Source organism: Aethalodelphis obliquidens, unplaced genomic scaffold (genome assembly GCF_003676395.1).
Source record: "Aethalodelphis obliquidens isolate GAN/ISIS:26980383/991018 unplaced genomic scaffold, ASM367639v1 scaffold14, whole genome shotgun sequence".
Taxonomy (NCBI): domain Eukaryota; kingdom Metazoa; phylum Chordata; class Mammalia; order Artiodactyla; family Delphinidae; genus Aethalodelphis; species Aethalodelphis obliquidens.
In genome coordinates this window covers 575,133-596,255 of record NW_020837958.1, presented here as the reverse complement: position 1 = coordinate 596,255, position 21,123 = coordinate 575,133, and the positions used below count along the sequence as shown (strand labels likewise).

General features: G+C 40.9%; 1 protein-coding gene, 1 long non-coding RNA gene and 1 other non-coding gene across 3 annotated transcripts in view; 2 read left to right on the top strand and 1 right to left on the bottom strand.

The window, feature by feature from the left end:
• Positions 1 to 21,123, top strand: part of LOC113624689 (uncharacterized) — a 90,857-nt gene that overhangs the window by 5,557 nt on the left and 64,177 nt on the right. The window lies entirely within an intron of this gene.
• Positions 4,568 to 19,430, bottom strand: CBLIF (cobalamin binding intrinsic factor). Its single transcript, XM_027114598.1, has 9 exons — positions 19,313 to 19,430; positions 18,439 to 18,615; positions 17,581 to 17,694; positions 17,025 to 17,165; positions 14,963 to 15,144; positions 10,688 to 10,865; positions 9,113 to 9,314; positions 6,844 to 6,962; positions 4,568 to 4,790 (listed from the first exon to the last, which is right to left on the bottom strand). The coding sequence occupies exons 1-9, from the start codon at positions 19,389 to 19,391 to the stop codon at positions 4,729 to 4,731; spliced, it is 1,254 nt and encodes a 417-aa protein (XP_026970399.1). The 5' UTR covers positions 19,392 to 19,430; the 3' UTR covers positions 4,568 to 4,728.
• On the top strand, positions 5,667 to 5,737 carry TRNAK-UUU (transfer RNA lysine (anticodon UUU)). Its single transcript has one exon. It is a non-coding gene; the product is annotated as a tRNA-Lys (tRNA).

The following is a 21,123-nucleotide window of genomic DNA, read 5'->3' as shown; positions in this document are numbered from 1 at the left end:
GAGTATAGGTGATTTGCAATGTTATGTTAGTTTCAGGTGTATGGTAAAGTTAACCAGTTATACATATACATGTATCCACTCTTTTAGATTCTTTTCCCATATAGGCCATTACAGAGTATTGAGTAGAGTTCCCTGTGCTGTACAGCAAGTCCGTATTAGTTATCTATTTTATATATATAGTGTGTATATGTCAATCCCAATCTTCCAATTTATCCCTCCCCACCCTTACTCTCGGTAACCATAAGTTTGTTTTCTACATCTGTGACTCTGTTTCTGTTTTGTAGATAAGTTCATTTGTACCTTTTAAAACTTGTTTTAATTGAAATGTAGTTGACATACAATATTATGTTAGTTTCAGGTGTACTACGTAATGACTTGACATTTGCATACATTATGAAATGTTCCCCACAAGATAAGTCTTGTAACTGTCTGGACCCATAAAATGTTATTACGATATTATTGACCACATTCCTTATGCTATATATTCCGTTAACTTATTTACTATATAACTGAGGTTTGTACCTCTTAACCCTCTTCACCTATTTCACTGCTCCCCTTCTGGCAATCACCTGTTTGTTCTCTGTATCTGTGAATCTGTTTTCATTTTGTTTTGTTTGTTTGATTTTAGATTCCACATATAAGTGAGATCATGCGATATTTGTCTTTCTTTGTCTGACTCATTTCACTTAGCACAATACCCTCTAGATCCATCTAGATTGTCACAAATGGTAAGATTTCTATTGATAGACACTTAGGTTGCTTCCATACCTTGGCTATTGTAAATAGTGCTACAATAGACACTGCAGTGTTCATATCTTTTTGAATTATATTTTTTTATATCTTCATCAGGTCAATACTCAGAAGTGAAATTGCTGGATCGTGTGGCAGTTCTATTTAAATTTTTAAAGGAGGCTCCATACGGTTTTTCATAGTGGCTGCATCAATTTACAATCCTACCAACAGTGCACGAGGGTTCTAATTTCTCCACATCCTTGCCAACACTTGTTATTTGTTGTCTTTTTGATGATAGCCATTCTGACAGGTGTGAGGTTGTATCTCATTGTGGTTTTGATTTGCTGATTAACAATATTGAGCATCTTTTCATGTACCTGTTGGTTTCTGTATGTTTTCTTTGAAAAAAAATGTCTATTCAGGTCCTCTGCCCATTTTAAAATCAGGTGTTTTTTTTTTTTTTCATGTTGAGTTGTATGAGTTCTTTGTGTATTTTGGATATTAATCTCTTATCAGATACATCATTTGCAAATATCTTCTTACACTTGGTAGGCTGCCTTTTCACTTGATTGATAGTTTCCTTTGCTGTACAAAAGCTTTCTAGTTTGATGTAGTCCCATTTTAAAAATTTTTGCTTTTGTTTCTCTTGCCTAAGGAGACATATCCAGAAAAATACTGCTAAGGTTGATGTCAAAGAGCTTACTGCCTCTGTTTCCTTCTAGGAGATTTATGATTTCAGGTCTTACATTTACAACTTTAATCCATTTTGAGTTTTTGTATATGGTGTGAGAAAGTAGTCTCGTTTAACTCTTTTGCACATAGCTGTTCAGTTTTCCCAAAACCATTTATTAAAGGGGCTGTCTTTTCCCCATCATATATTCTTGTCTCCTTCATTGTAGCTTAATTGACCATATAAGTGTGGTTTATTTCTGGATCCACTATTCTGTTCCTTTGATCTATTTTTTGTGCCAGTACCATACTGTTTAGATTACTGTAGCTTTGAAGTGTAGTTTGAAATCAGGGCGTGTGATACCTCCAACTTTGTTCTTCTTTCTCAGATTGCTTTGGCTCTTCAGGGTCTTTTGTGTTTCCATACAAATTTTAGAATTTGTTCTAGTTCTGTGATCAGTGTCTTATAGTTTTCTGAGTACAAGTATTTTCCCTCTTTGGTTAGATTTATTCTTATTTTATCCTTTTTGATGCAATTATAAGTGGAATTGTTTTCTTAATTGTTCTGATAGTTTGTTGTTAGTATATAGAAACATGACATTTCTTTATATTAGTATCCTGCAACTTTATTGAATTCATTTATTAGCTCTAGTTATTTGGTAATGTCTTGAATTTTCTATGTGTAGTATCATGTCATCTGCAAACAGTGATAGTTTTATTTATTCCTTTCCAATTTGGATTCCTTTTATTTCTTTTTTCTTTGTCTGACTGCTGTGACTAGAACTTCCAATACTATGTTGAATAAAAGTGGCAAGAATAAGCATCCTTGTCTTGTTCCTGATCTTGGAGGAAATGCTGTCAGCTTTTCATGCTTGAGTAGGATGTTGGCTGTAGGCTTGCCTTTATCATGTAGAGGTATGTTCCCTCTATATCCGCTTTGTTAATTCCATACTATTTTTAAAGAGGGGAAAAGTATTTGGTAGCAATCTTCCTTCCTCTTTCTCCTGCATCTTCACAAAAGTGGTTATGCATAACTGACCACTCCCTAAAGGAGGCTTAGCCTTTACCAGCCATGACCACTAGAGGTCACAAAAGCACTTATTTTAGTCACTGAAACAACGGAATGCAGTCTGGGGCATTACAGATTACGCAAAAATGAACCCACACAGACTACATTTAATTAAGGTGCTTCCTAAAAGGGGAATTGCAACTTCTCATAGCAGACCCATTGTCAACCTCACTCCCCTGTCCCCCACCCCTGCCAATACAGATGAACACAGTTAATAACTAGGTAGGTAGTTAAAACGAGGTTTTCATACATGAAACCAGCCTGAGATTCCCCCTAGTCTTTCATGCCCCTCTTTTCCCTTCAATTTCTATCATTATAGCAAACGCTGGGTGCGGAATACACACACATACACCTTCCTTTGGTTGCCCAATTTTTTGTTAAAGGAGGAAAAGTCATCTTTGTTTAAAATAATTTCCCCCCATTTCCATTGCTCAATTATTATGTGTTGAATGGAGAAAACTTAGAAGCCAGAGAAACAAATAAACAAAAAGACATCAATCACTAATCATTCTATCCTGCAGAGATAACCACTGTCACACCATGGGACAGATGATATTGTGATGTTGTGTAGTCTGATTTCTTCACTTGGCTACGCATGAATGTCTTTTCATGTCATCAAGTATTTACCTTCAAGATGAATTTTAGTGACTTATAAGAATCCCATCGTACAGACCCACCAGGGTTTACCTATGCATTGCTCTGTTTGGGGACATACCCATTGTTTCCATGTTTTCCATATTACAAACATTCTGATATGTTATGAGAGAGCACTTATTCACCGCTCCCTGAGGGTTTCTACCATTGTAGCAGTCCTGGTCTTTTTCGGGCATACAGTGACTTACCTGATAGCTGTGATGGGTGTGAGGATCTGGGCCTGTGTGGTTCATGCCTCTTTCTCCCGGGAGCCAGATCGTCACCAGAGAGCAGGTTCTTGCTCTGGGATTCCAGGAGGGGAGGCCTGTGATGGGGCCGTGAAGTCTGTCCACTTCTGGGCTTCAGTTTTAGGAACTGTATTGAGGCTGCATATCTAAGTTTTTTTCTCTAATTGTCCCAGCTGACATTTAGATTCTTATATATATCTGTGTCCTCTTATGATTTCCCCCTTTCTATAAATTTCAGAATTAGGACTTTTGGGGATCAAAGTGTACATCTTATGTCTTTTGTTACAAATGTTCATATTCTTCTCTAGAAAGTTTGTTCCAGTGTTGACTCCAACAAGCAGAATTTACCAGTTGATTGTCTTAAATTTTTCTCCCAAAGATCTGTACCTTCAGTATTTATATACATATGTAGGACAGGGTGAGATTATAGATCTATATATTATACCTAAAATGTTATATGTATTATTTATGGGACACAGTTATATATCTACATTTAATATATAAAACATATTATATGTTAAATTAATATTAAATACACATTATGTTCATATTAATATATTAAATACATAGATAAATTATATAAAATATATTTGAAATGTGATTTACGCAGAACAAATATTGGAAATAGAAGTTTGTGATATATTGATAACATGATTTACCTAGTTCTGAACCATCTGGGAGCTTCATATGAAATAATTTTGGTCACTTTATGTATGGATGAATGTGTGTACATATATATGTTTACACTAGGTGATTTGAAAAGGAGTACTTGGTATAAGAAATAAAAATAGAAGTTTTTTTTTTTTTTTTTTTTTTGCGGTACGCGGGCCTCTCACTGCTGTGGCCTCTCCCGTTGCGGAGCACAGGCCCCGGACGCGCAGGCTCAGCAGCCACGGCCCACGGGCCCAGCCGCTCCGCGGCATGTGGGATCTTCCCGGACTGGGGCACGAACCCGTGTGCCCTGCATCGGCAGGCGGACTCTCAACCACTGCACCACCAGGGAAGCCCAAAATAGAAGTTTTAAAGATACATCCTTTCCTTTATAGAATAAAAGAGTGTGTTGGTTAATTAATCAAAAAGGTCAGAATGACCTTCCAGAATATCAGCGAGACGCCCCCTTTTCCCCCCTCACCCTAGGTTTCAATGATGACTGGGGGTCATTGTCTTGAGAAGCCGGACTTTTGCTTTCATGGGTCACAGATGTTGAAACTCCAGTGAAGTTTGCATCATTTATTTTACATTGTGGTTTCCATGTTTTAACCAGGAATATGGTAGCCTTGTAAATACCGACTTTTTTGCACAGATTTGAAATGAGGTGAAAAAAAAATGCCAGCCGTCCTCCGGGGACGTTTGATAGAAGCTCAATCCTTCTCCTCCTTAGTACTGTGTGAAGTTGGCTGTGATGTGCTCGCAGTTGAAGGGTATGTAGTCAGCAACTCCTGGAAACAAGCAGAGAACAACACGAGGTGCCCACGGTGCCCATAACCACACCACCCTCCCACGGGACCAGCCCATCAAATTGGTTAGAGAGACAAAATCGCCATAGAGTTGATTAGTATGCAGGGAGCATGGAACTGAGATTCAGGGGTCCTTGTTTCCAGGCTCTCAGTTGCCATGTGGAGCGCGTCTTTGGCCAAGCCCCTTAGGTTGTGCCAGCCTCCTTCCCTCATATACGCTATTGTACTACTAGTATTTATGCTGAAGAATTATTTTCAGGATTAGAAATAATGATTGCCAAATGCCTCATGCAGTACCTGACACATAATAAGTATGCAAGAAAGTAATTACTATTAAAAGGGCTTATGTAAGCCAAGTTTAGAGCAGTCAAGGCGGGAACTCATGTTCCTTTTAGAAGATTTTGTAAGAAGTGAGGAAGGGCAATGGGTTGAGAATTCTCGTCTTTCTGGGCAGGAAGCACAGATGGTGACATAATCGATGATTCACTCTGAAGTAGCGAGGCATCAGAAAGCATGACAATTCCAGGCCCAGATCTTTTTGGATCTCAGAGGACTTGCTTTTCCCCAGAGAAGAAAAGTAACTGGCAGACATGAGAATTAGCCTGATCTGCGTTCCCAGGGCAATTCTTGAGATGAAGGTGGTAAGAGAATTAATAACGATAGTGATTAGCATTTTTGAACAGATACCATGCAAAAGGCACTGAATTTACTCATTTCAAACACATTATTTCTAATCCTCACAATAACCTAAGAAATGGTTACTGCTCTTTCCATATTATAGCTGTGGGCACTGTGCCTCAGAGAAGATTCATTATTTGCCTAGTGTAGCTAGAAAATAAGAGAAGGGGCTTCAGGAATTCCCTGGTGGTGCAGTGGTTAGGACTCAGCGCTTTTACTGCTGGGCCCAGGTTTGATCCCTGGTCAGGGAACTAAGATCCTGCAAGCTGTATGGTGTGGCAAAAAAAAAAAAAAAAGAGAGAGAGAGAGAGAGAAAGGGATTCTAACCAAGGTTTATGTGACTCTAAGATCTTTCTTAAATGCTGTGCTACAATTCCACAAATTCTGACTGGCCAGATTTTTTTGTCAAATCCATGGTAGGCTCCGGGAAAAACATCTCTCTCATTGTAATCTTGGATAATGAAGCATCTTGACAAAGAAGGGTGACAATGAACATCAGGTTAACTAGGTAACATCGTGCTTCGACAAAACCATAGACCAGTACTCTTTTTAAGCTGCAGGATGTTTTAGTATTTGCGCAAACATTTTAAAGATTGTTAAGGTTTTGCTGAAGTCTGAGTTTTATTCTTCCCACTTTCCCCACACAAACATTCTTCTTTCTGGTGATTTTTAACAACACTACAACAAAAGAAGGCGAAGAATGGATTTTGAGTGAAGCTGTGGCCTTGATTATCTGCTCTATCACATACTACATGGATGCTTTGGGCAAGTCCCTTTTTTGTTTGCGAGACTTAGTTTTTTTTTGTTGTAAAAAGAGTCACTAATGCCTACAGAGTTGATGTATGAAATAAGATAACATTACTACATTAATAGATGTTATCTTATCCCTCTCATTTATTTCCCACTGGCTATGAATTCACTGTTCTTTTGCTTTACACATACGTGTTTAATTTTTTAACCCCAAATTGGCCATCTTCTTAGATCACACACTTAAAAAAAAAAATCTTTCTCACATCTGCTTTTTCCTTCTTTAGCTCTTACTACTTTAGGTCAATCCACTTTTCTTGTTCACTGGATATTTTCCCACTGGCTCGGGGTGGAGTTAGGATTCTTGATTTTTTCAAAAGCTTTTTTAGAGAGCTACCCATCTTTCTATCTATCCATCTATCTATCTATCAACACTGTATATATATTCATAATATATCTGCATATGTACATACGTATGTAACAGCTATATGTACAATTATTGTATATACATAGAATCTCACAATTATTTATCGATTAAATTAAATATGGAAATGAAAGAATTAGCCTTCAAACGATGGAGAAAATGCCCACATTCCTTTTCTTCTCTCACCTTCATTTAAAGGTGTTTTGCCGCTCAGGAACTGCCAATACGTCTTGTGATTAACATCTTCAGCGATATTGTTAATAGAAGAGACCACAAGTCCCCAGGATGTCATTGTGGTTTCAAATCTGTAAGAATAAAATCATATACGATTAATACCTCACTTTAAGTCAGGCAATAAGAAGTTAAGATGAAGGGACAGAGACCTTCTAAATGCTTTAAAGATCAGAAAAAAATCATGTTTCAAAGAGGAAACGCAAATGACTAATGAACATAAAATTACTTCACTTGGAATTAAATAAAAATAAAATGAACAGATTTTTTAAAAACCTATCATTAAGCAGATTTTTAAAATGTAAATGTCCAACAATGGGCAAAAAAATTAGGTGAGAGATGGAATGAATATCCAAGATTGACTCTTTTGCAGTTAAGAAAATCATATTTTTCAGTGAAATGGGAAAATGCTTATGCAATAATATTAAGTGAAAATGTGGGATACACATTGTATCAGAAATATCTATCTATCTCGTTAATTATGGATCACAACTGTTTGTAATATGCATGGAGAAAATACCTATAAAATTATAAAAAATATCAACAGTGATTATATTATAGATAGACTATAGATGTTTTGTTTTCTTCTTTATGCTTCCCCCCCTCAAAATTTCTCCTATGTGTATTTATTACATTTATAGTTAGGAAAAGTTAAATCAGGTAAAATTAAAGCTAAGCTTAGAGAAGAAGTAAAGTACATTCAGCAGGTTGTTGGAAAATTAAGTATTCTCGAAATGCGATCTTTATCTTGACCTGTTCTACAGAAGTTAGGGAAGTGATGGAGCTGGTCTGTGGGCAGCAGACACACGTGTACTTATCCTAACCCTGGAGAATAGATCCCACGTCACTTGTCTATTCCTTGGCCTTTGTCAGTCTTTCTCCTGGACAGCTCTCTGCAGAATTTGGATTGGGCCATCTTCCCTTTGAAAGTATCTCCTCTTTTCCTTTCCATGACCTGGCATCTTCCCCCTCCTCCTCCTATAGCTTAGGCTTCTCCATATTTCTCTACTGTTCCCTCGTTTTGCAAACCATAAACATTCCCCAAAGTTTAATGTTCTCCTTTGTGATTTATTTCTATATTTTTCCCTTTCCCAACTGGGTAGTAGAAAGAACATAAGAGTCAGTCAAATCTGGGTTCAGATCTCAATTCCTATAGTTTGCATGTTATGTGATCTTCAGAATATTACTTAACCATTTTGGGCCTACGTGGTTCTGTCTGTAAAATGGGAATAATTATATCTGTCTCATGGTTTATTGGAAGCATTGTATCTGCCACCTACTACACTGTCCCTAACTTCAGTCGTCAACTCTATCAGATGACTACCCAGTCTCTTTTGCTTGTCCTGACCTCTTTTTCTAGGACTTCCTTTATACCTCCAAAAGCTTCCTAATGTTTCTGTTTTGAATGCCAACAATTAATCATCTAACGGAATTAGGTTTTTCTCTGAAGGACATTCTTTCTTCCTGACACTCCTACCAATAGTTTTGAAGCGTCTTGCTCTTGACCCCCACATGCAGTCACTCATGAGCCCTGGGACATCTTCCTTGGTATGAGTACATGTCTCCTAGATGAAGTCCCCATCAGTTTACAGCTTCATTTCTGTAGTCACGCCGTAGCTTTCCTCCTTGTCACTCATTCCCCAAACCAATGAACATTTTACAACATGACTTTTCTTACTCAAAAACTTTCAATGCTTCTCTGCAACATGAAGTCCGAATTCCTTAGCCTGGTATTTCAGGCTTTCTACGATATCACCCAATGTATCCTTCCAGACATCATTCATTTAATTCAGTCCTGTATACTCTTGTCTCGTCAAGCTGGTCTACTCATTGACCCTAAATTCCTTGCTCAGTCCTGTCTCGAATGCTTTGTCCTCACCATGCCCCTCTTCCCAGAATACCATCCTTCCCTATCTTCCTGTATGGTACCTATTCTTTGAATGTGGTCCAAAGCCACCAGCCTTCCTTGACTCTTCTAATCCACACTGTGCTCTCTCTCCTTTGAATTCCTGTTTTAAAAACTCCATCTTATATTGACTTGAATGATTTAATTTTTATGAGAGCCTTGCCTAGTTACTAGATCGCAGGCTCCTCAGGGGGCTATTAAATAAAGATCTGTTACATGATCAGAAGGCAAAAAAGCAAGAAAATGAAAGAAGAAGAGAGAGAATGGGAATTCAGGTTGGGCTTGGGAGGAATGGTGAATGTCACTTGTAACACTCACTTGAATGTGGGGTTTTTGCGCTGTGCTTCCTCTAGGACAACAAGTAGCACTGATCCTCCTTTTACACTAACATTGATGGTCTCATTGAAGAGAAGCTCCACACCCCTCAGTTGGTTATTTATGGTGTACTTGACGGTGATATTGGATGCTGAGGTGGGAACACGGCTAGGATGGCTGGGCAGAGTTGGTTGCACCTCATGACCTGGGAAGAGCAAAGAGGCCAAATTTGTTAAAGATTATGGGGTTTGTAGTATAGGTACGAAATCTCTGTTATTGGCAGCTTATCCCAGAACACATTTCAAGAGATGACAGTGGTTTTGTGTCCTCTGTGGATTGTTCTGAAGAACTGGTGTGACCTATGAAGCTCTCATTTCCATCCTAGAGAATTGATCGTAGCTGAAGAACTGACAGCTAGCTTAATAACGAACGTTTATTTTGTTAAAAGGATTTGTCAACTGAAGGGAGGGTTGTGAGCCCTAAGTCATGTATTTTACATGGTGCTCACTGTTCTCTTGGGGTTTTTTGTTAGCCCGAAGAATCTGGAAGCAAAGGTAGTAAGTTTCAGGCCATTTAACAAAATACCTGGGCACCTAGTGCAGAATCCTAGGAAGGACTCCATGGCCACCTTGTTCAAGTTGGGAAATCTTTGGGAAGCAGCCTAAGGAGTTAGTGAATGTGGCTATGTTTGGTATGATTGTGGTCAGGTTGCTTAATTGTGGTCTCTATAGATTCTGTACTGAGATAGACAAGGAGCTTACTTATCTCTGCTTATCTCAGGAAGTCCATGCAACATAAGATGAATCATACTTTATGTTAGTATTTGATTAGAAAGAAGAGTTGGAGGAATCTATACCAAAGACTCTGGGGTGATAAATTTTTTTGCAGGACTCTACTTTCTAGATGTATATTTCTGCCATGTTGGAATTTTAAGTATCTCTGTATTATATTTGTAAATGGATAAAATAAAGATATTTCAAATAAAAAGGTAACGTGCCAGATTTCCACCCCACCCCTTTGGTGTGCTGTGAGCACATTTTTATATCTCCAAGTCTCGGCTGAAATGTCATCTCTGTTCTTCTCCTAAGGTTCCCAATCTCAATGATTGGTCATACTTTCTTTGCTTTTGCACTGTATATGGCTTCTATTTCTGTTTAATACTTATTTCATTCTTCCAAATATTGTAGTTTTTGTCTACATACCATCTCCTGACTTTGTAAAGAGCAGATATGATAAGATATTGCCTAGTGTTTGGTGCATTTGTCAAATGAATGAATGAAGTCATATGTTATTTGACTGTTAGGACCATGGATCTTCTCTCTCCACAAGCATCCAACAAAATGATTTACCTGTAGTAGGTGCTCAGTAAATGTGTGTCGAATGAAGTGGATGTGGGAGCAGAATTCTGAGGGCAGGACAGCATGGCTGTGTGCTAACACACAACTCTTGGGAACTGGCCCTGCCTACACGGCAGTCATGTATATAACAAGACCTTATGCCACTTAAAATTGGTCCACGTATCATTCCTGGCATAAGTTGCCACTTTATAGGGAGAGACAGATGTTAAAGAGTTCTTACCAGGGCTGCAAGACACGTAGGGCACATCTAGGTATGTCTTGCCTTTTAGGGAAGGGAGAATTTGGGCAATGGACATGGGGTTGTGGAATTTCCCCTCCTTCATCTCATCCAGTACAGAATCCATGGTCTGCTGGCAGTTCCACTCCTTCTTAGGTGGTTCAGGTGTCACGGAGAGAGCCTGGGGCCGGGGTGGGGGTGGGAGGGTGGGTAGAGAGAGAGAGGCAGATTAGGTATAGCTGAGAGTTGGCCTTTATTAACCTTATAAGGGACAGACTTGATCACTAATCTTTGTGATCAACCAGAGTCCAAAACCGAAGCTGCACGAGGTTCAGGACAACATCTGTCTTATTCACGGCTGTGTCCCCACTGCTTAGTTCAGTGTCTGTCACGTAGCAGTCACACAATAAATATCTGAGCTACACTCAGTTTCAGGGAGTGCTATTAGGGCTGCAGTATTTACTAACAGTTCTTGCATGTAGGAGGAGGATGAGAGCTGGCAAAGCAAGCTCCTGGGGAAGCTTTATTGTAGGACAACCTGGCCATCTAACGGTAGTAGACTTCTCTTGTTTTCTGTTGTTCTACACACCCTTTGGTGGACTCTTCCCCCATTCTTTGATCATGTCAGTACTGTCAGCTAGAGGCTCCATGATCCTGGCCACAAGGGTGGACTCATGGGCTGGGCTAATCGTAGAGTACTAGACTATCCTCTTGGTGACAGTGATTGATGGACACATGCACGAATCAGAGTCCTTCCATGATACACAGACATTGGGAGAGAGAAACATTTCTTCCCCCTTGCTAGGGTTAGTAATCATGGAGGTGCTGGTGACCATCTTTCTCAGCCACTCTGAAGAAGCCATACAGCAGCAGAGAATGAGAAAAACCATGGCTGAGAGATGATGAAAGAGTGATCCCTGATGTGATTTGATCCCTTTATTCTGATTAATCCTGAAATCACCTAATCGAGCCCTGGATCCCCCAGTTTCTGTGAAATAGTAAATGTCCATTTTTTTTTCTTAAGCAAAAATTATTTGGGTTTCTGTTATTTGCAAAATGAGTCTTGATGAATACACCAAGCAAGTCACTCTACTTTGCTGAGTTTTCTGTCTCACGGGTAAAATAGAAATCATAGCTCCTGCCTACCTTTGGGGCAGTCATTGGAGGTTCAGATGGGATGCTATGCAAAAGCATTTTGTAACGTTGTGTTGCGGAAGCTGTCCTTAGCACCTCCCTGCCTTTACAGTTGTGCTGACTCATCCACCACAGCATGTTAATGGTCTGGGGTTGCTGATGACCCATTCACTTGAAGCTTTGAATGGGAAATGGGTGAAGGGAGGGGAACCAGAAATGGCTGTGAGCTAGAGGCAGTACTGTGAGCAACTAGGCAGTTTTGACAGGCTCTGTTAACCTCCATAACCATGACAATGGCTCTTCCCAGAGGCCCCTTTACAGGACAGTTTGGTTAAAGGGCATCAGTCAGGCTTTCCCAGCAATTGTATCTGTATCTTGTCCACTTACCATATTCATATCCCAAATCCCACTAAGTGAGATGTATCCCCTTGGGATAAAACATCACAACACCAACTCTTTAGAAAGGAGTAATGCATTAGCCAGTTAGAAGTCAGAAATAACTTCGCATGAAGAAGTTTTATGTCCCCAAGTTAGGTTCTTGTCAGAGGAACCTTGAAAGTGTTGGAATATTTATGGAAGAAAGAGGAGGAAATGCCTCTGGGGAACAATGTGGGTGGCCTAGGTCACTTGAAGGGCACTGACAGCTGGCAGAGGGGGAGTGAAGGCTGCAAAGGAAGCTAACCATCACGTCTCTCCCACTGGGAGAGACCACAAATAATTATTAAATGCCACATTGTGCCTGTGACTTTTTTTATACCTTTGCTATCATGGGGAAAATGAAATTCCAGGAAATTCAATATTAGCCCAAGATGGTGGCCAATCTGGAATGCAAACCCAAGCTGTTACAGCCTTAGAAACCCTTTGTTTTTGACACCAGAACATTTGAGATTAGAAAAAGTTTATATAGTAGATATCTGGTGATTTCAGACCTCGGGCTGCCTGGGTAAACTCTGGTATAAGGCGGGTAGGGAGAGGTTATGTATCCTAACTGACAAGTAATCCATGTGGCCTTTGCTATCTGGATATGGGTGAGGTCCTGCCTTTTTCCAAGGAAAAACTTTAATTCCCAGATATAGCTTTTCACGGTGTACTCTGCAGGTGCTAAAATCCCAGATAGAATGCACAAACCAAATTAGCAAAAGCAAACACTTCTCCGTCTGGCTCTAAGGTGAGCAAGGTTATTTTAAGTGAGTCACGAATAAAACTTGCCTTAGATTTCTTCAAGACTTCCTTTGTTCCCCCACAAAGCTTTCTAGACCTGAGGCCTGGGAAAGCTTTTGTATGATTCAGCCATAAAAACAAACAGTGTTTTGCTCTCTGACAAAATTTTATTGGCCACGACATGACGTAGAAACTGACTTTATTTTCATTAGTTGGTCCGATAGCACATTGGAGTGGGGACTGTGTATTTACTCTTATGTTTAACGTGAACTAATTTCTAGTCTATTTATGCCCTTTGCTCATTTTTTAATCTTAATTTTAAAAAATATTTTAAAAATTGAGATGTAATTGACATATAACATTATCTTTGTTTCAGGTGTAGTAACAAATGATTTGGTATTTGTATATATTGTCAAATGATCACAGTAAGTCTAGTTAACATTCATCACCACACAGTTTCACATTTTTTATATTGTGATGAGAACTTTTAAGATTTACTCTCAGTAACTTTCAAATATATAACACAGTATTATTAACAATAGTCACCACGCTGTACATTACGTCACTAATTTTTAATGTATAGAATATCAGACCAGTCTCCAACCCCCTGCACTAGTTCAGAGCTAAATTAGGTGTAGGGCGGGCATTGTAACTCCATGGTTCTGTTTCTTTATTTTTTATTGATGTATAGTTGATTTACAATATTATTTTAGTTTCAGGCATATGGTATAGTGATTCAGTATTTTTGCAGATTATACTCCATAATAGATTATTACAAGATAATGGCTATAATTCTCTGTGCTATACAGTATATCCTTGTTGCTTATCTATTTTATACCTAGTAGTTTGTACCTGTTAGTCCCATACCCCTAATTTGTCCCTCCCGCCTTCCCTCTCCTCTTCGGTAACCACAAGTTTGTATATAGGTGATATCATGCAGCATTTATCTTTCTTTGCTTGATTTAATTCACTAAGCATGATATTACGATTCTCTGTTTCTTGGGATTTCCAAGTTGGGAAGGTCATGATGTAGTTTTTCTATTAATCCCATGGGGCACTTTGAGACTCTGGAGCATAAATTTCTTAGTTTGGGCTACAGGATTTGGCCACAGATGACCCTTTAATTTTTGATTCTAGTTGGTTCTCTCTCCCCATTATTATTGGTGTGTTTTCCAGGGGAAGATGTTGCCGTAATCAACGGAAGGGGAGGGGTAGGGGTGTGTGTGTGTGTGTGTGTGTGTGTGTGTGTGTGTGTGTGTGTGTGTGTGTGTGTGTGTGTGTGTGTGTGTGTGTGTGTGTGGTTGTATTTGGAGCTATACCAAGCAGCATCTTATAGAATCCAAGCCTGAGACTCTATAGTAGGGAAGCATAGGACTGAGCATAGACTTGATGACCAGACACATCTGGCGCTGACATATATTAGGGATCTTTGTGAGGTTGAACTGAGACTGAGATAGTAAAAGACCTTGACAAAGATTAGATGTCCAGGCAGTTTTAGATTATTTTCATTAATCATTTTGAATACAATCCCACCTTTTCTTGGATCAAGGTAAAGATCTGATAAAAGAACACTTGATTGGCAGCATGGAATCAGAAGATTCAATATTTTTTGAGGACCTCCTTGAATATCGTTATTTTCTAATACACCAAACTTTCAATTGTCTATAATTATTATGAACAAACTGATCATTATTCATAATAAACCAATACATTTCTTGGATTTATTTATTTCTTTCTTTTTCCCATGGAAGGGAAAAGAGTTCATGCATATTTGATTTTATACTTTACCTGTGAGGTAGGGATGAATTAACACGTACCTGTATTTCACCAGTAGAGAAACTGAGGCACAGGTGCCGTAAGGAATCTACCTCTAGTCACAGTAGCTGGTCCTCCACAGAGATACTACCAGAAGCCTGGTCTCTTGGTCCTACAATCCAGGCTTAGGGACATGGACCCAGCGAAGGGCATCAGTGACGCATTTACCTGCATGGCAAGGCCAGTGCTGTAGATGTTTCCGATGATGCCGTTGTCTAGGATCCTCATGCTGATATTCTCCACAGTGTTCTTTAGTACCTGGCTGAACAGGGCTCTGTAACCTTCCTCTGAACCTATGGGGATCTTGTTGTACATACAGGTCAGAGCCAAGGTCACCACTGCTCCTGTGTCTGAGAATCACAGCACGGGATAAGACAACCACCACCACCACAATATGAACAGCTGACAGTTGTGTGCTTATTGTGTTCAGGTTCATCATCTCCTTTACCCTTCAGGACAATCTGTGAAATAGGACCTATAATTATCCCCATTTAGGGGACAAGGAAATGGAGGCTCAGAGAGGTTAGGTAACTGCCCAAGGCTACACACCTGAATGCAGATGTGTATGACTCCACAGCTCATGCTTTGAATGAAAGTCGACTAGCAACATTTTCAATCCCACTTCTCTTGTCCCAATGTTTATCTTTCAAGATGTCAGCAGTTGGTGAAGGTCCAGCCATCACCACCTCTCACTGAAGTCCTCTCTGTCAATCCAGAAAAGAGACTACACTACAACAAGTGTAGTCTCTTTTCTGGATTCCTTTAGCATTTGTTGTTTGTACCTGTTTTGCAGTCTCAGCACTGTCTGCTGTTAACTGTGCCCTGTGAGTTCTCAGATGGCGGGGGGCGGGGATTTTCATCTCCCATAGTACCCAGCACAAGGGCTTTTTTCATTATTTCATTCTTATTATGTGTGAACTGAATGGGCAAAAACTCTGGCATGATGAGACCAGAAGAAATCAAAGACTTGCCAGATGGCATGTTTTTAATCGATCTTTCCCTCCCCACCCTAATCTCCACCCAAAATTTCATCACCTCATTAAGGATGAAAATGTTGGCAAAGAAGCCCCAATTTCCTGAACTGGCAGAGAGGCCCCAGCAATGCATGAGGTCCCAGATGGGAAACAGAGGCCAGTGTGTGTTTGACCCATGGGGAGGGTACTTGAGTAAATACCTACCTGTGTGCTGGTCTGCTAAAGCCTGAAAAGAGAGAGGTTGCTGATGCAGCACGTATAAGGGGTGAAAACCTGAGATAATCCTGTTGCTTAGATAGTGGTAGAGGAGAAAATATGACCACCAATGAGGGACATAACAGTGCCCCCCACAGAGGGCATCATACAGAGAAGGGATCGTTATGTGCAGAAGAAGGACATGGTGTGGTAGAGGATAGAGCTTCCATTCACAAGCAGCCACGTGCTTGCAGGATGAAGGAATAAGATGGTTCCAGTGCATCCTTGAAGGGGAGCATTATGGGTTTAGTGTTCAGAGGGTAGCTGTTTAGTTAAAGAGAATATCTGGGGACTTCCCTGGTGGGGCAGTGGTTAAGAATCCGCCTGCCAACGCAGGGGACACGGGTTCGAGCCCTGGTCCGGAAAGATCCCACATGCCGCGGAGCAACGAAGCCCGTGTGCCACAACTACTGAGCCTGCACTCTAGAGCCCGCGAGCCACAACTACTGAAGCCCGCGTGCTGCAACTACCGAAGCCCACGCACCTAGAGCCCATGCTCCAGCCCCGCTCGCTGCAACTAGAGAAAGCCCACGAACAGCAACAGAGACCCAACACAGCCAAAAAAAAGAAAAGAATATTTGGATGTAGTAAGGAGGAGCATCGAGAAGAATAGAGTGTGGAAGCATCAGCAGCGACTAAAGAGGAGGTTCAGGGCGGGACTGAGTCCGACACTGATTTGATAATTTAATCACTCGTCTGGGAGCAACTCCTGCCTTGGATGACGTATTTATTGTTCTCAGTGGAGATTCTGATTTGTCTGTAACTGTCAGACGTGGCAAGTATTGTCCTGGTTTCTGTTTTATTTTCTCTCTTTCATTTATACCTTAATTCACATGTCCAACAAATATTTGCCCAGTATCTCTCATCTCCAGGCATTTTCACGGTCCTTAGCTCCTCTTCCATGGAAAGCTCCCCCCCTCCCACTTTCCTTCCAGCTCTACCCTTCAGTGACCTTGATGTTCCCAGCTCAGGGCACTGTGTGAAAGTGGTAACCGACTCACCCACGTCGAAGGGAGAGGAATTGGCCCGCAGGCTCTTGGCAAAGCGGGCTGCTATGGGTAAGGTCGTCGCCGGGTGTTTCTGGCACAGCGCCAAGATCGCCAGGCTGGGCCCATAGAAGGATGAAGCAGGGATATTGAGGCCTTGGAAAGGGATAGAGGGCCTTCATAAGACTCACGTTCACTGTAAAGAAGATATTTGTGAAAAAGGAAAAGCTAAACCTTTTAAAGATACATTGCTAGAAAACCTGTCCAAAAGGAAAGATACCATATGGCAAGAGATAACTTCCATGTGTCTCAGAATAAGACTGTCATCTGGCGTGAGAACAGAATAAGAGGGATGCTGCTGTCCTCAATGATGGCATAGAACTGTTTGCCTGGGATAGTGGTCTTTTCTAGTTCATTGGATTGGAAGTGGAGATCTCACTTGTGGGATCATCAGAGGTACTTTGTGTCTCTTGCCTAAACTTCCACTCTCCCTTCCTTTTTCTTTATAGATTTAAAATTCTCAGGAAAAGCCATTTGCCTCACTTCCCCCTCCCTTCTGATGAGGTCTTACTGGAAGGTGCCCAGTTCTCCATTTGTCTCTGTAGAATCGATACTTTGTTCCCAGGGTCGTAGCAGGAGGAGGTGAGGGCCATAATGGTGAGGGCAAGCTGACCAACGGTAAGGTCTGTGGAAGAGAGAACAATATAGTTAAACAAAGGCGTTCTCAGGGGAGAGCACCAGGGGCCAGGCTGAGCTCTCTGCTTCTTTCCAGATCATTTCGATTTTTTAAATAATGTGATTAGTTTTTTGATCTTTCTCAAGGAAAGAAGTATGGAAAAACATTGAAGAAGTATGGACAAACATTAAATAGGCCATTAATCTAGTGGCCTCTAATGTGACTTGACAACCCCATCAGGAATTCCTGGTATCTGTTTAGAAAAGCAGCAAGAATACCCATACAAATTCATATATTAAAAAAATGTATAGTTACAAGATAATTTTAACTTTACTCAAGTTTATCTAATTTGAACCTGAAGGCAACTCCTGTGAGGTAGGCAGAACAGAGATTTTATTATTATTGTTATTGTTGTTATTGCTATTAGTGTTATTGTTATTAGAATTATTTGCATTTCGCAAATGACGACCGAGTAGTTGATGGGGATCTGTGACTAGTTCAAGGTCACAGAATTAGTAAGTGGCAGAGCCAGACCTGGAAATCCGCTCTTTTACATTTAATCTAGAGCTCTTTCTGCTTTGCTGCCCTCCTGTGTGAATGCCCTGACTTCACACATGAGTCCTTCCAGGGATGCAGGGAAAGGTGTTCGGGTGATTCAGGTACCATCACAGGTAGCACTGGGGTGGGGGCACATGGAGGTGGGCCCTGGGGATGGAGATTCAGGGAGCAGGCAGAGGGGCCCTGGCTTCTCACCAGCTGTGTCACTGTCCATGAGCTTGAAAGTCAGGTTCTTCTGGGCCTCCAAGTTGTAGGCTCCGGCCAGGTTCATGGCAATAAGGATGCTGGGGTTTGGGAAGGCAGAGTTGACCACGGAGCTCTCCATGAGCACTTGGATGCCATTAACCAAGGGCTGCTCTGCTAAGGGAACAGCTGCAAGGGACAAAGCCGTTTACCAAACCCCTCATCCTCATTCCCTCTTCTCAGAAACATGTTTCCTGTGTCTCTTAGGAGAAGACAGGATTAGCCTTGGTATCCTCAGGGATGCTCCCTTTGGGGTGATTATTAAAGAGCAATGGAGAAAACACTGGGCTTTTTCTTTGGAGGCCAATTAGTCCCTACATCTTCCCAAATAGCCCTTATCTTTAAGAAAGTGATTTTTCACTTAGTAACGTCGAGCACTATGGCTCACAGACATTTCATGCTATTTCTAGCATGTTCCTAGAAGTCACTGATTTCCTTGCATCCATTTTTTTCTCCCTCTTACATGACAAATATGAAAGATTTGGGATATGACCTATCCTCAGCAGGTACCCAACGTTCTCACTAATAGTGGTACCTGGTCAGAACAGCCACTGAAGACCTTTCTCTGTATCATCAACCATCATTCCTGCAATGATATTTCAATTTCTCTTAAAGTAAAATGCATAGACTTGCCTCTCAAAGAACTTATGCTGTTGAGTCAGGAGGGATGAACCACACACACTCACACCCTGACTCACCCGCTTTGGAACTCCTAGAGTGATCACTGTTTCCAGGCACTGTCTCATGAGCAGACTTCAGTGTCTGAGGTTTCTGCCTATCCCCAGGGTAACTGCTTCCCTGACCTTGGAAAAAATGCTCTACTCACAGCATGAGCTTCGGGTCTGGGTGCTCGTCCCAGTCATAGCCCAGAGAAGGGTCAGGAGTTGGAGGGTGACCCGGGTCATCCCACTGTCTCCTGTCCACGTCTCCCGTTCACAAGTCCCAGTGTTTGCAAGTAGAGTATTTCTCTACTCTTTCTTATATATGCTTCTCTTTGTAAAACAGTCTGCTCTCCTCCCCCATCCTCCAGGCACTCCTAACCACTTATGCTGACTGCACTCTCCGAGATAAAACTATCCACTTGCTTATCTAAGTTTACCTACTATAGAGCCTCCAAGGTGCCTGAAGGTCACATGTAGGCCGCACAGTCATAGGAGACACTCAGGGCTTACATGTGGTGAAGGCAGCGATGACCAAGTGTCCTTTACTAAAATCCTGGCAGGCTGGCTAACGTGCGAATGTAACAGAGACCTTCTCCTAAGCCTTTGCGCACCCAGACCGCCTCTCGGCAACCACTTCATTGGGGTTTGGGGGATCCCTAAGGCAGCACCTCACAGTCTGAGGCACTTGCTCTCAGGCGAGCATCAGCCAGGTGAGGTCTGGCTTTATGCAATGAATTAAATTGACGTGACCTGGGTTCCAGCCTAGGCTCTTTGAAGTTGTTTGATGTTGGGAAAGCAATGGGCCATAAATGGTTTTGTTTGATTTCTCTTTCCTTATCTGGGGATGAAAGCAGTCTCAAACACCCTGGGCTTTCAGATATTATCTTTGAAAGTAAGTAATTGCAAAACGTGAGCTCAATGAACTATATTAAGTAATATGTATATATTAAAAAATGTTTTTAGAATTGTAGCTGTATAATAAAGCAAAGTATATCTCCCCCTCACACAGAGAACTGGAAGTAATGAGATTACGAAGCAGGGGGCTAGTTTTTTTTCTAACCACCGCATTTTAAGTAGCTCCTTTTAGGAGGTCATTCTCACAGTGACTCCCAGCTTAGACTGACACAACATTGTAAATCAACTTATACTCCGATAAAAATTGAGAAAATATACCATATGATGAAAAAGCAAAAAGAAAAATTCAAATTCCTTTTAACGACCTCCAGGCCCTGTAAGATCTGGCATCTGGTTTCCTTCTGGACTTCACCTCCACCCACTTTCTCCTTTGTTCACTCTGTTCCAGCAGCACTTCTTGTTCCTTGAACCCATCAGCCACCTTTGCTCTTGCTATCCTCTCTGCCTGGGAAATCCTTACTCCAAATACTCTCATGATGGCTCCCTCACTTCTTTCATGTCTCTGCTCAAAGGTCAGCTTTTAGAGAAGCCTTCCAGACCATTACATATGAGACAGCCTCACCTCCCTGACACCCACCGTGCCCCTTACCTGCTCTAGCGCCTCACCCTCTGTCATACTCTATGTGTAGTTCACTTACTGTATGTCTCCTTCCCCACTAGCATGTCTGCTCCAAAGGGGCAGGAGCTTAATCTATTTTGTACACTGCTTTGTCCCAGGTACTTGAGACACTACCCAGCTCACAGTAGGAATCAAATGAATACTTTAAAAATTATTTATTTATTTTTTTATTTCATTTCATTTTATTTATTTCATTTCATTTTTTAGTTTCTGGTGTACAGCAGAGTGATTCAGTTATATATTCTTTTTCATACTCTTTTCCATTTTGTTTACTACAGGATATTGAATATAGTTCCCTGTGCTATACAGTAGGACCTTGTTGTTTATCTATCTTGTATATAGTAGTTTGTATCTGCTAATCCCCAAATCCTAATTTATCATTCCCCCACCCCCTTTCCCCTTTGGTAACCATAGTTTGGTTTCTATGTCTGTGAGTCTGTT

What these genes read in the sequence shown, in the direction of transcription:
- CBLIF (XM_027114598.1), bottom strand. Translation starts at nt 19,391, where the DNA reads ATGACCCGGGTCACCCTCCAACTCCTGACCCTTCTCTGGGCTATGACT. An exon ending in CCAGACCCGAAGCTCATGCT is followed by an intron (nt 18,616 to 19,312) that starts GTGAGTAGAGCA and finishes TGTCCCTTGCAG; the next exon opens with CTGTTCCCTTAGCAGAGCAG. An exon ending in CATGGACAGTGACACAGCTG is followed by an intron (nt 17,695 to 18,438) that starts GTGAGAAGCCAG and finishes TCTCTTCCACAG; the next exon opens with ACCTTACCGTTGGTCAGCTT.